General features: G+C 39.8%; 1 protein-coding gene across 1 annotated transcript in view; it reads right to left on the bottom strand.

The window, feature by feature from the left end:
* FNDC3B (fibronectin type III domain containing 3B) overlaps positions 1-15,591 on the bottom strand; it is a 512,453-nt gene that overhangs the window by 134,912 nt on the left and 361,950 nt on the right. The window contains exons 8-12 of the mRNA XM_082249863.1: positions 15,219-15,376; positions 14,724-14,783; positions 10,949-11,087; positions 9,525-9,578; positions 1,793-1,917 (exon numbers count right to left, since the gene is read on the bottom strand). Coding sequence (XP_082105989.1) covers positions 1,793-1,917; positions 9,525-9,578; positions 10,949-11,087; positions 14,724-14,783; positions 15,219-15,376 — 536 coding nt within the window. The remainder of the gene's footprint in view (positions 1-1,792; positions 1,918-9,524; positions 9,579-10,948; positions 11,088-14,723; positions 14,784-15,218; positions 15,377-15,591) is intronic.

Below are 15,591 nucleotides of genomic sequence, written 5' to 3'. Positions count from 1 at the left end.
TCTCTCCCAAAATTACTCTGTAAAAGCCAATGTTTTACATACTTTTTATACTATCAACATATCACTCCTCCGGTTACAACTAAAGGCAAAACGTTTCTTTTTAAGATTTAGATATTAAGTGATGAGGGGTTAAAACCACTGTCGGGCATTTTTTTAGTTATCAGTGTCCCCGTTACAGAATTTCCTCTTTAAATTTTCAGGTCATCAATGTTATTGGAAAAGAAAGTAAGTTCAAAATTTTGAAAGAAAAAAAAAAAAAAAAAAACAGGAATATAGGGGAAATCTTCCAATGTGGACAGTTGTTCCCAAGACAACTGTCTAGATGGGTATTTCTCTCACATTGAAAAGATATCCTCTTCAATTACTTTTGAGTCTACGGGACAGGAAGTGAAAGGAAATCACCCTACAGAAACATAGAAGGCAAAAACAGTGCTTTTACCCCCCTACTCTATCCAATATAAAGAAAAGGTGTGACCTAACCTACACCATTTTGTGATGATCATTTCAAAGGCATACAATGTAATAATGTTTTGAAAAAAGTTAACACTGTCAGTATTCAGAGGGAAAACGTCAAACAGAATTCTGCAGGATGCTTCTTTGATAATTGTGCCAGAAATCCTGTAGAGTACAAGAAAACCTAAAATCTTTTGAAAATCATTCACATAATCTCTTTGAGGCAAATGTTTATTATTAAATTAACCACTTAAGGACCGGAAGATTTCACACCCTTAATGACCAGGCCATTTTTTGCGATATGGCACTGCGTTATTTTAACTTATAATTGCGCGATCGTGCGACACTGTACCTAAAAAAAATGGATGTCCTTTCTTTCCCCACAAATAGAGATTTCTTATGTTGGTATTTGATCACCTCTGCGATTATTATTTTTTTGCGCTATAAACAAAAAAATTTCTGAAAAAAACAACAATATTTTTTACTTTCTGCTATATAACATTCCCAATAAAAAAAAAATTAACAAATAACATTTTTCATCATTTTAGACCAATTTGTATTCTGCTACATATTTTTGGTAAAAAAAATCCCAATAAGTGTATATTGATTGGTTTGCGCAAAAGTTATCACGTCTACAAACTAGGGGAAAGATTTATGTCATGTTTATTTATTTATTTTTTACTAGTAATGGCGGCGATCAGTGATTTTTAGCGGGACTGCGACATTGCGGCGGACAGATTGGACACCTAATAGGGGGGACCAGTGACATTACTACAGTAATCAGTGCTAAAAAATATGCGACACTTGAAAATTGCTGCTGTACCAATGACACTGTTGCTGTACCAATGACACTGGCAGGGAAGGGGATAACACCAGGGGCGATCAAAGGATTAAATGTGTGCCTAGGGGATGCTTTATGGCTGTGTGGGGGATGGGCTCACTGGATGAACACAGACAGCTGTGTTCCTAAATAGGAGGAACCCTGGATCCCTGTGTTTATCACTGACAGAACAGCGGTCTGCCATGTTCACATTGGCAGAGTACTGTTCTGTCTCCATGTGGAGCGATCACGGGTGCCCGGAGGACATCGCAGCCATCGGAGCCGCTGATAGGCTCCCCCTCTAGACAATCGGCGCTTGCCCACACTAACTGCTACACGAAGCAATGTACATGTACATTGTTTTCATGTAACAGAGCCGACCTGCCACTGTATTACTATGGCAGCTGGTCGGCAAGCGGTTAAATATATAAGATTTTAAATATGGCTGCACAAAACATAATATTAATGTGCAAAGTACAATAGCTCATAGCAACCAAGCTGCTTTATAACAGAACTCACCTTTTCCCAATATCATTGCGTGCTGCAACTCTAAATGTGTATCCCATTGCAGGGCAGAGTTTTGTGAGCTTACAGTGCCTTTGGATTCCTGTGTAACATTCTCTGAACACACTGTTTCTTTTACCCTGAGGAGAAAATAATGTATTAAGTCTTTTTTCTGACACATGTTCTTTACAAGTTAAAATCAGTATTGTTTGCTAGAAAATTAGAATCCCCAAACATTATATATATTTTTTTTTTTAGCAAAGGAGAATAAAATGGCGGTCGTTGCAATATTTTATGTCACACGGTATTTGTGCAGCGGTCTTTCAAAAGCTATTTTTTTTGGAAAAAATACACTTCACTGAATTTAAAAAAAAAAAACGAAACAGTAAAGTTAGCCCAATTTTTTTGTATATTGTGAAAGATGACGTCACGCCAAGTACATAGATACCCAACATGTTACAATTTAAAATTGTGCACACTCGTGGAATGGCAACATACTACAGTATCAAAAAATCTCTGTAGGCGACACTTGAAAATTTTATAAAGGTTACCAGTTTAGAGTTACACTTACGTATGTGTTTTCTTTGGTGTTATTGGCAGTTATAGGTAGTGACAGGTAATCTTTATTGAGGAATCTGGGGTCTAAAAGACCTAAAACCCCTTCAACTGCACTTCAAAGTATTCAAAACTCCAAAATCTGAGTTTTTTAATACTGTAAATTCTTTAAAATCTGATAATTGATATAGGGCACAGCCATTACATAGTTATTATGGTTGAAAAACCCATCCATTTCAACCAACAGAGGAAAAAAAGAAAAATCACACACACAAATCGGGAAACCTCCATGTACACTATCCTATACCCACAGCCGATCCAGAGGAGGAGCATTTCTTCTAGAAAAATCCTAAAAAATATTCAATCTCTCCCAAAATTACTCTGTAAAAGCTAATGTTTTACATACTTTTTATACTATCAACATATCACTCCTCCATAAGTTATAACTAAAGGAAAGACGTTTCTTTTTAAGATTTAGATTAAGTGATGAGGGGTTAAAACCACTGTCGGGCATTTTTTAGTTATCAGTGTCCCCATTACAGAATTTCCTCTTTAAATTTACAGGTCATCAATGTTATTTGAAAAGAAAGTAAGTTCAACATGTTACGATTTAAAATTGTGCACACTCGTGGAATGGCAACAAACTACAGTATCAAAAAATCTCCGTAGGCGACACTTTTTTTTTTTTTAAAGGTTACCAGTTTAGAGTTACACTTACGTATGTGTTTTCTATGGTGTTATTGGCAGTTATAGGTAGTGACAGGTAATCTTTATTGAGGAATTTGAGTTCTAAAAGACCTAAAACCCCTCGACTGCACTTCACAGTATTCAAAATGCCAAAATCTGTGTTTTTTTAATACTGTAAATTTTTTAAAATCTGGGCCACTGGCAGCCGAGTAAACCGAAAGTGAAGTTGTGATGTTGCTTCCAGGTTACTTCATGGGAGACCCGATCAAAGCCAAATGCGACTTCGTTATGGACTCTGACCAGCTGGTGGATGCTCCAGCCGGTCGCTCGGGTCTCCCAGTGGGATGGAAAGACCCGGGCAGAGCAGCAGGAGGGGGGACGTCCCTTCCTGTTCCCTGGAATAACGGCCGAGCGGCTGCTGAGCCACATCGGTTGTTATCATCAGAAAGCCGACCGCTGGCTCTAATAAAACGATACCGGGGTGATGCCTCTAGCTGCAGGCATCACCCGGTACAACCACTTTCTCGAGCTGAAGTACAGGAACGTCGGTTTGCGGGAAGTGATTAATATATGTTTCTGATGCAGATTCTTTTCTGTACCTAGTCGGAGAAAGTTACCTTATCATGATTATAGCTAGGCATAAGCCTATAAAAGCAGCATAGCTGAAGTCTTAATGACCAGTAAACTATTCTGCCTGATATATAATTACCTAGATCAGGGCTGTAGAAATAATGGGTTTAAATGTGTCACATTGCATCCTGTTTTCATGTTAAATCTTTTTTAGGTTATATTGAAATGGAAACGTATTATGCTGAAGGGATAAACTATTGCAAAGCAGACATATTGGCAAAAATTGTCATAATGACAAAAAGAAAAAAAAAAAAATGCCACCTTTCAAAATTATTCTTCTCATTAATTCCTTGAAAATAAAGAACTGGTGGTACAAATTAGCAGTGACATTTTTCAAAGGTGGAAATTCATTATACATTTACAAAAATATAAATTTAATGAAAAATAACTTATATTACTGATATTTAAAAAGGAGAAAAACTGCCAAAAACAACTTAATAGCTATTTGAAACAGTCAGCAATATTTCTTGTGACACTAGCAAAAGGAGTATTTTTTCGCAGTAGCAATTTATGGAGTAATGTTGCATTTTCAAATAGGTCCTACGGAGTGCTCTGTATTTATATGGCTTGTGAAAACATGCTGCAGAACATGAAATAATTTAAGGACACAGTATAAACTGTGATACTTCCTATAGACCCTTCGGCTTCTTAACCACTTAAGCCCCGGAGGATTTGGCTGCTAAACGACCAGGGGTTATTTTGCGATTCGGCACTGCGTGACTTTAACGGACAATTGCGCGGTCGTGCGACGCTGTACCTAAACGAATTTGGCGTCCTTTTTTTCCCACAAACAGAGCTTTCTTTTGGCGGTATTTGATCACCTGTGCGATTTTTTGATCACGCGCTATAAACAAAAAAAGAGCGTCAATTTTGCAAACATAGCAATATTTTTCCCTTTTTTTTATATGAAATTCCCCCCAAAAAAAATGTAAAAATCAAAATTTTTTAACATTTTCGGCCAATTTGTTTTATGCTACCTATGTTTGGTAAAAAAAAATCGCAAAAAGCGTATTTTGATTGGTTTGCGCAAAAGTTATTGCGTTTACTGACTAAGGGAAAGATTTTTGTCATTTTTGTTGTTTTTTTTTTTTAACGCGTAATGGCGGCGATCTGCGATTTTTTTTGCGGTACTGCGACATTGCGGCGGACAGATCGGACCCTTGACTGACATTTTTGACACTTTTGGGGTTACCAGTGACATTTCTACAGTAATCAGTGCTATATATATGCACTGTTACTGTAAAAATACACTGGTAGTGAAGGGGTTAACTTTATTTGAGAGGGAGGGGCTGTGTGTGTCCCTAGGGGCGTGATTCTAACTGTGATTGGCTGTGGCTTCAGCTGTATGCAGAGTGATCAACGGATCTACATAGTAGATCCATATGATCAGCTCTCATACAGAGGGGAGAATGACAGGCAGCTTGTTTACACAAGCTGCCTGACTTTCTCCCTCTCCCCCGCCGATCGCAGAGTGGCTGGCGGACATCGGGTCCACCGGTCACACGCGCGGGGGGGTCCGTGACCACGCGGGAGCGGGAGCGCGCCTCAGGCGGCGCGCGCTCGCCTCAGGCGGCGCGCGCTCGCTCCCTAGACCCTCACAAGCTAGTGACGTAGCCCTACGTCACTTTGCCTGTGAGGGGCTGACCGCCGACGTAGATCGGCGTGCGGCGGTCGGCAAGTGGTTAAACACTTGTGTCTAGTTCTTTCTTATTGTGGTATATGACCAGTGAAAACCCAGTGCATTATGAAGGCTGATGCATTTTGAAATAAGTTCTAATCCATCCACGAACAGAATCAAAGTGACACTAAACACACACTGTTTCATTTACATTGTGCCTTCTATTGCTATATGTGGCTGATGGCACTGTACTTATGTTAATTAAAAAAAAAAAAAAAAACTAAATAAACCTTTTCCTAATCTTACCTAACCTAATCGATATACAGCTGTCACATGGCCTAGCTCTCTCCCAGCCTGTCTGCAGGGAAACATAAGCAGGAGGAGCTTCTAGTCCTCTGCTGCTGTTATAAATTGGCATACAATATATATATTTGAAATCAAATCTTTATTATTTTGAGAAAAAAAAGATGGCGTGGGCAGAGCCAGTCACAGCCTGCGTCACGGCCCTCCAGCCTGTGTCTTAGAATAAGAGGGAGGTGAAGCCTCCATTAATCTGCATGTAATATCCCACCTCCATTGTGTTTTGCTGGTTAGTGGACATAGATGATGAGGAAGGGAGTGGGCTGTCATTTACCACTGTGTATATGCCCACATGTGTGACTCTATGGTCACATGGGATGCTGTCAAGGTCTTACCTTGCCCTCCTGTTGGCAGCCATCTTGGACATGTGCAGACTGCTGCCTCTTATAATCTCTGATTGCATCATCACTTGCCTGCTGCCTGGGTGTCACGCAGTCATGATGCTGCACACCTGACTATATCTATCACCTGATATGTTGCTGTCCTTGCCCTTGCGTTTGTGCTCCAAGGTGCATCTTCTGTTCTTTGTGTTTCTCCATGTGTGACCTGGGTTGACTGACGACTCTGCTGGCTCTCGACCCCTCATCAGCAGATGACCCAGCATCGGTAGACTTCCCACTTCTGGACTCTACCCCAGCTTGGATTACTACCCACTTCTGGACTCGATCCTGGTTTGGATGACTACCCGCTTCTGGACTTGCTCTTGCTGTGCGTTTATTGTAGTTTGCTTCAATAAACTGCTTTATTTAACCTGCATCCCCGTGTTGTCTAGTTTCCTGGCACCCTCAGATGTAATAGGAAGGAAATGCTCAGCATAGAAACTCACTGAAAACTGAGTATGTGCAGAGTTGTCACCACAGCTGCAAAGTCCTTAGCTGAATTGGGGACATGAACAAAAGGTGGCGATAGAGAGCAGCAGGATCAACCAGGTTTTTTTCCGAATACAGAAAACGAATCTCATTGTGACTGAGTGAGTGTAAACAGCATGTAATACAGCATTATTGATTGTTTTTAATGATGTGGGCTTAGTGACACTTTAAGATCCTAAAAGTAGCAAGGTTAATTTCCACCAGTTCCTTGCATTTACATGATTAAAATATTCTGTTTATAGACAGACATAACCACACAAGGTTTTTATTCTTTTGGTTCCATATGAGGTGGTTTTACAGTTATAAACATTTACTAAAATGGATGACCCCTTTAGGCAATTTAAACTACACCCTGATTATTTCAGGGCCCTGGTGCTAACCATAATAGAAACGACTACTCTATAAATCACCATTCACTTCCAATTTGTCATGTATGTACATTCTATACACCTGATTAAAAAAAAAAAAAAAGGGACTGCTGTTAGCAATATGTTAAAGCAATTATTTGTTATGAAGGTATTGATAAATATTTAAATATATTGAACACATGTACACTGGATTATCATTTTTTTATGAAAAACCACAGTATGCCTTTCTTCGTGACACAGTCTGTTCCATTAACATAGATGTAAGAAACACAACTGGAAGTAAATAATGATGACCACTGCAATCCAAAGAGTTCGATTTATCTGTATTTTTTAGGAGACAATTTTCTTCCTGCCATGTTTTTGCAAAAAAACGAGTTACCTATTAATTTGAATAGATTTCGGATTTAATAAAAAGAAGTTGAAAAAGTCAAAGGAAAATTAGTCTGGCATGTGTGACTGACATGTATTTCCTAAGTGGCGAGCCTATAAGTCCTCTGTGAAGCAGTATTTCCTGAGTAAAAATAAGGCCCACCATGCAAAGCAAAGAAAACAGAAAGAGCAGTCTTATTGATTGCTCTCCTCTGACCCAGCCTTATGTTCATGCTTGCTTGATTCACTGGTTAGCCGTGCAGTCTCTGTGTTTACATCCTGTTTCTCTCTAATGAGCTCAGCAGATGAGAGGCTTAGGGGCCAATTCTTGATCTTTTTCACAGCATAGAAATCTTTTTTACTTTCATTTATATAAGGCTGAGAAGATGAGTTTGATTAAATAAAAGCAAACATACACCACTTAGCAAGCAATAGTATTACATAGTTAGTCTGGTTGAAAAAAGACACAAGTCCATCTAGTTTACCCAACACATAAGTATTAGTATATGAATAATCAGAAGCTGAAAAAAAAAATATTGTACGCATACTAATATCTATACTAATACAACATAACTATGCTTAGGATACATAAGAGTTGATTTACTAAAACTGGAGGGTGCAAAATCTGGGGTTGCTGTTCAGCAAAGCACATATATCTGTAGTGTTTACTTATCTCTCTCCAAAGCTCTAAGTGTAGTTTCTCTCTGGTGCTTCGTTCCTCTGTTATCAGCATGAGTCGCTTCTGACAAGTTTTCCCGACACATAAGATAACATTTGTGTTGGGAGGAGAGCTCAGCACAAAGCTTGTCTATTTACAACACAGCTTCTGTGCCATGTGTGAAAGGGGGGTGGGGGTATCCCTATCCTCCAATCAGCTCTCACAGAGCTCTAACTGAAGCTCTGTGATACTGGCAAATTCAGAGGGATTTAACCTAAAATCAGCCCTTTGAAGGGATGTACAAAAGAGAAGACTGCAGATAAACAAGTAAAACTTATGTAGGAGGATTTGTTTAATCTCTGTGTATATTATAGGGTGCACCAGATTTCACACTCTCCAGTTTGAGTAAATAAACTACACTGTGATTCAAATATAGGCACGTACTCTACAATTTAATAGCTGATTAAGGGGAAACTACACAAAAACCCTTGCAAATGGGGATCAGTAGTACAGAGTATATAAATATAGTGGACAGACTTTACACTGACTAAATACTCCAGTGAATGTCAGGACCCAAGTCCCTTACAGGACCCCTCACCTCTCATATGTGGGGAGATTCAACCTACCCTCTTATGATGTTAAAGGGCACCTATGACCAGATTAAGCATATTCAAGTTTATAAATACAGTATTCCTAACAAGCAGTGAAAGTGCTTAAATACAAGCCCTCCCTGACAACTGTAGATTGGGTACAGTGGAAAAATGAATCCTCAAAAATCACAACAGAGACTCTGAGGTCTGATTTCAGTCTTTGTGACAGCTTAGCATCTGGTGTTTGTTTACAATGGAAAATAAAAGGAAGAGCAGTTGCCATTTCAGTGCCTCTTTTGTGAATTTTGAAGATGATCTTCACCATGTTACCTGCAGATACAAAGGTTAGTGAAGGCCATTTTACTTATTTACTGCTTAATTACTTTAATGTCCATAGTCTGAGCACAGTGCACTATAAGGTCTTGTAAAAGGAACTGACAAGTGTTTCGTCAATCGAATGGCACTCTAATGTACTACTAGACCAACATACCTTTAACTTCGCTGCATTGCAGGGTACAGTGATGTACAGTAATGCACTGCCATGCATCAGCGTGCACAGCCTTGAAAAAAATAGTAAGGGTCTGGTTGTACATGCCTTGTGGTGCATTGGGGGAACCATTCCAATAAATGGGATGCATTAATACAATATATGTTTATGCACATATGTTAATAAATTGGACTGCACAGGTGTAATGGAGCCATGAATGTAAAATCTACTGGGAAGTTCTCCTCCTATTACAGCAAAGTTACAGCACACATTAAAGTCCACTGCAAGCTGACATTACAAACTAACATCAGGGACTTCAGCACTAACAGCTTTGTGAAGAGAGTGTTCTCTCTACATAATTTAATATGAATAAATTACAATTCAAACATGGAACAAACACATAAAGCCCTAGTGTTTTGCCAGCTTTGTCACGCTACCGGTACAACCTCCCTTCCCACACATGGATCGAAATGCGGCCAATCCCTGCTGAACCAGCAAAATTTTGATCCATGTATGGCAGCTTAAAAGAAACCTCAGTAAAAGATAAAATACAAACCTCATCCCACTGTAAGAGGTAACTGGAGATTTTTGAGCCATTATCAATTGGTGCCTATAAAAACAAGAGAAGACAATATTTTAAAATTCATGGATCGTAAAACTGAAAATATTGGTAAAATGAGGTTAAAGTGGTATTAAACCCAAAACCAAAAATGTAATATATTGCAGCTTACCCATCCTTTAGATGTGGTGGCTGCATTACTTTTCTTTTTTTAAGCTATTGCCCCTTTGTTTTCACCTGGTGATCTCGCCAGTAACAACCTTACTGTATTAGAGTGCCCTCTCTCTCTGGATGAAGGAGCAAAAGGGCACCTTTGGACAGCAACATTGTCAGTCTGGGAGGATGGTTCGAAGAACTGGCAGATTTAGATACACTAACACATTGAAGCCAAACTCCAGCTCACACTGCAGGTACACAAGCAGTTACAACATGTGTTTTTTTCCCTTTTACTTCAATAAATACACAGTAAATGGTTTGTCTTAACATTCTAACTGATACATCACATCTGCAGCATAGCTTGTTCTGTTAGAAAAAAATACAAGACTTACTGGCCAGGTCACCAGGTGTAAAAAGGGAAAAAAAAGCTTAAAAGGAAAACTAAGGCAGCCATTACATCTATGAACTGATAAACTGTAATATAATCCATGTTTTCTTTTTAATACTACTTTAAATAAATAAGCAATACAGTTTTTTAGCACTCACAAAAGCACCAAATTCTAACTTTTTATAGGGTAAGAACAATGCAGAAAGAGAAGATGAATAGCAACGACATCTTACATCATTCAGCTGCTTTAAACCCACCAAAAGTAAAATCTCATTATCTGCCAGCAACAGCATTTTAACACTTTTGAAATAATCCTTTGTTAAATACACATTCATTTTCTATCTATCTATCTATCTATCTATCTATCTATCTATCTATCTATCTATCTATCTATCTATCTATCTATCTATCTATCTATCTATCTATCTATCTATCTATCTATCTATCTATCTATCTATCTATCTATCTATCTATCTATCTATCTATCTATCTATCTATCTATCTATCTATCTATCTATCTATCTATCTATCTATCTATCTATCTATCTATCTATCTATCTATCTATCTATCTATCTATCTATCTATCTATCTATCTATCTATCTATCTATCTATCTATCTATCTATCTATCTATCTATCTATCTATCTATCTATCTATCTATCTATCTATCTATCTATCTATCTATCTATCTATCTATCTATCCATACATACATACACACACTTTGCAAGTACTCAGAATATATTACAAAAAGGTTAAGCATCTGGCATCTGCTCCAGACTTGCAAGTGGCATGCTGGGAGAAAGATAAACATTACAGTACGGAGTGTGGTCAGATAGATTCCATAGATGACAGAGCTGCAGGTGAATTGACCTTACCTTCCACTGTAGTGTGAGTGAGCTTTTGGTTCTGTGAGACAGCTTAGGTGGGAAAGGACATTCTGGTGCACAGCTGTGAGTGGTGAAAGTGATGGGTTCTGAGCAGGATCCCTTTAATGATTTGTTGGTTGTATATACCCTAAGAATACACGCATTACACACAGTATGAGATATAAACTTAACAAGTACACTTTTAAACCTAACCTCCTGCTAAACATTTCATAGGAAAGAATTAAAGTAAACCTTAAAAGACCAAAAACAAAGATGTCACATATTGAAAAAACATCAAGCATATGATCCTAGTCAGGGCCGGCCTTAGGTGTTTCGGCGCCCTGTGCCAGCTAATCTTGTGGCGCACCCACCCCCCCCCAATCCTCACCCCTTGCCCCCTGGTCACCTAACCATACACAAAGAGGAAAAAAATATTCTCCTGCCGCCTGTAAGAAGAATCAAGCGGCTGAGCTGTCTCTATGATTGTTCTTACAGTGAAGGGAATCGCCAGCAGAAAATAATGGTATCTGAATGATGCCTTAAGCTGCAGGCATCATTCAGATATGCCCAATCAAAGCCCAGGACGGCGAGGCATGGTGCAGGAGATGCAGGGGCTGCGGGCATGGTACAGGAGATGCAGGGGCCGCAGGCATGGTGCAGGAGATGCAGGGGCTGTGGGCATGGTGCAGGGGCTGTGGGCATGGAGCAGGAGATGCAGGGGCTGCCGACATGGTACAGGAGATGCAGGGGCTGCAGGCATGGTGCAGGAGATGCAGAGGCTGCGGGCATGATGCAGGGGCTGCGGGCATGGTGCAGGAGATTCAGGGGCTGTGGGCATGGTGCAGGAGATGCAGGGGCTGCAGGCAAGGTGGAGGAGATGTAGGGCTGCGGGCATGGTACAGGAGATTCTCCTGGAGAATTTTCTGGACCATGTCCGCAGCACTGCTTCTCCAGAGGAGATGAAGGAGCTGCAGAGGGGTCTCATTTTAAAAATGGCACCGCCTGGCGCCTACATGTCACCGCGCATGCGCCATCTGCCCGAGAATGGCCGAGCATGTACGGGCTTTCTCGAGTGGCGGCGGCACATGCGCAGTATAACTGTCGGGCCGGCCGCAGCCATTTTCTTTTTCAGGTGCCAGTGCCGTGATGCTGCGTTGATCTTTAGCCAGCCCCAGGGCAGAAGGACTTACCCTGGCAGTGCCTGCTGTGACTTGTCGGACGAGTCTCGTCCTGTGAGTAACTGACTGCGAGCTGTGATGGCCGAACGGTGCCCTTGTTGCCCATGGCGCCCTGTGCGGCAGCACAGCTCGCACACCCCAAGGGCCGGCCCTGATCCTAGTACTAGTAAATGCAATAACAACAGTAGCAGTTAGCAAATAGTCTAGTTAAGGTGAGCCAGCATAGGTCTTTAATAGATATTTCCTGGTCTTGACAATAAGTAAATAGCATAATAAATCAACCTGCAGAGTTTACCATTTTCCAAGAAAGCAGGATCATCAAAGAACATTCTACTTTACTCAGAACTGTGGAGGCTTATTTAAGTTTCAAGCCAAGACAAGGGTCACTTATCCAATTTCAGGTCGCAACCACCACTGAAAAATGTATATATTTTTTTATAACAATACTATGTTTTTATTTCACGTGATTTTATTTAGAAATGTTTCCACATGTACATGTAGACCATGCTGTCCAGCACAAGTGGCAGAACCTGGGATAAACTTTGAAAGTGTCAGGAGTTAGAACAGTTTTACACCCATAGTTTAACCACTTGCCCACTGGGCACTTTTACCCCCTTCCTAACTAGGCCAATTTTCAGATTTCACATTTTGAATGACAATAAAATTAGTCATGCAACACTGTACCAATGTGAAATTTTTGCCTTTTTTTTCACACAAATAGAACTTTCTTTTGGTGGGTTTTTTATTTTTTTTGCGCTATAAATGAAAAAAGACCAAAAAATTTGTAAACATATGCATTTTCCTTTGTTTCGGATGAAAAATGTTGCAAATTAGTAATTTTTCTTTAAAACATTTTGAACAAAAGCTATACTGCTACATATCTTTGGTAAAAATAACCCAAATAAATATATATGTTTGGTTTTTGTGAAAGTTATAGAGACTACATGCTATGGTGCCAATCATAGAAAATTGATTACACCTGATGTACTGATTTATTTATTAAGACACTAACAAGCCATGAAAGTGCAAATACCCCCCAAATGACCTCTTTTTGGAAAGTAGACATTCCAAGGTGTTTAGTAAGAGGCATGGTGAGTTTTTTGAAGTTGTAATTTTTTCCCACAATTCTTTGCAAAATGAATATTTTTTTCCCCCCACAAAATTGTCATATTACCAAGTTATATCTCACACACTGTATAGGCTAGGCATACTTGCAACTACACCCCAAAACACATTCTGCTACTGCCTGAGTATGGCAATACCACATGTGTGAGACTTTTACACAGCCTAGCCACATACAGAGGCCCAACATGCAAGTAGCACCTCCAGTCACTCTAGGAGCATAAATTACACATTTCCTGACAACCTATCACACTTTCGAAGGCCCTGGATCACCAGGACAATGGAAACTCCCACAAATGACCATATTTGTAAAAGCAAGCACCCCAACACATAATCTAGAAGGCATTATGAGTCTTTGAACATGTCATTTTTTTCAACACATTTTTGGAAAATGTGGAAAGAAAATGAAAACTCTTTTTTTTTTTTTTTTTTTTTTTTACACAAAGTTGTCAATTTATAAGATATTTCTAACACAGATGTGGCATGGATATGGCACAGATGAGCACTGATGTGGCATGGATGAGCACTGATGTGGCATGGGTGGGCATGAATAAGGCCCAGATGGGCATGAATGAGGCACAGATGGGCATGAATGAAGCACAGATGATCATGGATGAGGCACAGATGAGCATGAATGAAGCACGGATGAGCACTGCTGCCGTCTCCCTCCTCTCCTCATATGCTGTACCGTCGAGGAGAGGGTTGAACCAGACCTGTACCAGTTTGTTGACAAATCATTGCTCCGTCATTGGCCCTTTACCCTGATCCATGATGCCAGTCCGGAGAACCCGCCGATCACGGACATACTCAGGTGCGCGCCCCAGGGGGTGCGCGGGAAGGGTGAGTCTGAGAGGACATCATTGTACGCCCTCCCAGAACTAGCTGACCCCGCTGCATGGCTATGGCCTGGTCAGCAAGTGGTTAAGACTCCTTTTTCTATATTAAAAATATAGAAAAAAGAATTTACCTCCAAAGGGATCTTGACCACTAATTTTGTAAAAAAAAACATAGTTATCTTGTTTGTAAAGAAATATGGGGGCTGCTATTGTTGACCTGTTTTTAAAGTATGGAATTTGGAACTGTACTTCCAAACCTAGCTTCACAACCAGAAGAGTCCTTGACCTTGACCAAGCATGAAGCCAGTGAAGTCATACAAGCCTGACACAGCATCCCTTATACTTGCTTTAGACCACCAACCCACTTAGTTTTGGAACCAGGGATCCGGATAATAGTCATAAAAGTCATGGCCCTGCAACCTAAAAGTCTGAATAGCAAAGGCAGCTGCCATTTTTCTGTTCTCACAGGATCCTGTTCTTTTAGAAAGCACCCAAGCTTTGCTGTAGGGGTTTCATCATTTGGATATCTGCATGGTTTGATTCCCCTTTCTTTATTACAGTATTTTAGCTTGATATTTAACAGCACACTGCACTTTAAATTACAGAGTGTTGTTTTTCTAGCCCCAAAGTCAGAAGCCTATAACTCACCTGACATGGTAATCTGTCGCCGGCCTGAGGTCTTTCAAATGACATTCTAATTCTTCTCCACTGCAAGAACAAATGACATATCAAAAGAAAGCAATAAACAGGTGGAAGCTAATATGGGTTTCTGCCCTACGCTCTAACATTATCATCAATATAACAGACAAAGTAAGGGAGTAAAGCTCATCCATCTGCCTACTCAGGACTTGAAAACATTCCTAATACATGTAACAGGTTTTTAACAAGCATACAGAATAAAGCTTTTATGAGATTTAAGGCCAGATATATACAGCACAGCCTTTAATGACATTTAAGTATACTTTATAATGTCTGAAATGAACACTATGCACAGCAAACAAACTATACTTGTCAGCTAATGACCTGCAGGGGAAGCTCAACATGTGCACAGCTTGCGATATGTGCTCTTTATTACCTTTATTGATAGAAAGCCTCACGAATATAATGGTTACCTAACATATGTTTCACAGGGGAAGGTAGTACCTGTAAATAATCTTGTACTTTCCATCTCTCCCTTTGTCTGATAATGCAACCTCGTAACTACAAGAATACGAGAGGCCATTACTGGATTTCTCCCCATTTGAATAGCCATTGGCAGGGGACCATGTTACTAAAGCTGTTCTTGATTGGATGTTAGAAACCTGAAAGAAAGGTAAAAGAATTGCTCATTCCATTTCCATTTGATAAAATATGCAATAGTCATAGTATGCCAACTGTATGTGCACATCCCTACATTTATGGAGAAAGTATAAAGGACTATGGCTTAGGAACCATGGAGATGCTTTTTATTTTTAGAGATATTATGAATAGGAATTCTTTGGTTAAAACTAACCTTACTGGGAGGTTTCTTTGGGGA

This window comes from Pelophylax lessonae (genome assembly GCF_965119305.1).
Source record: "Pelophylax lessonae genome assembly, chromosome: 3".
Lineage (NCBI taxonomy): Eukaryota > Metazoa > Chordata > Amphibia > Anura > Ranidae > Pelophylax > Pelophylax lessonae.
Note: the sequence above shows the minus strand (reverse complement) of the source record. Positions and strands in the feature narration are given on the sequence as shown.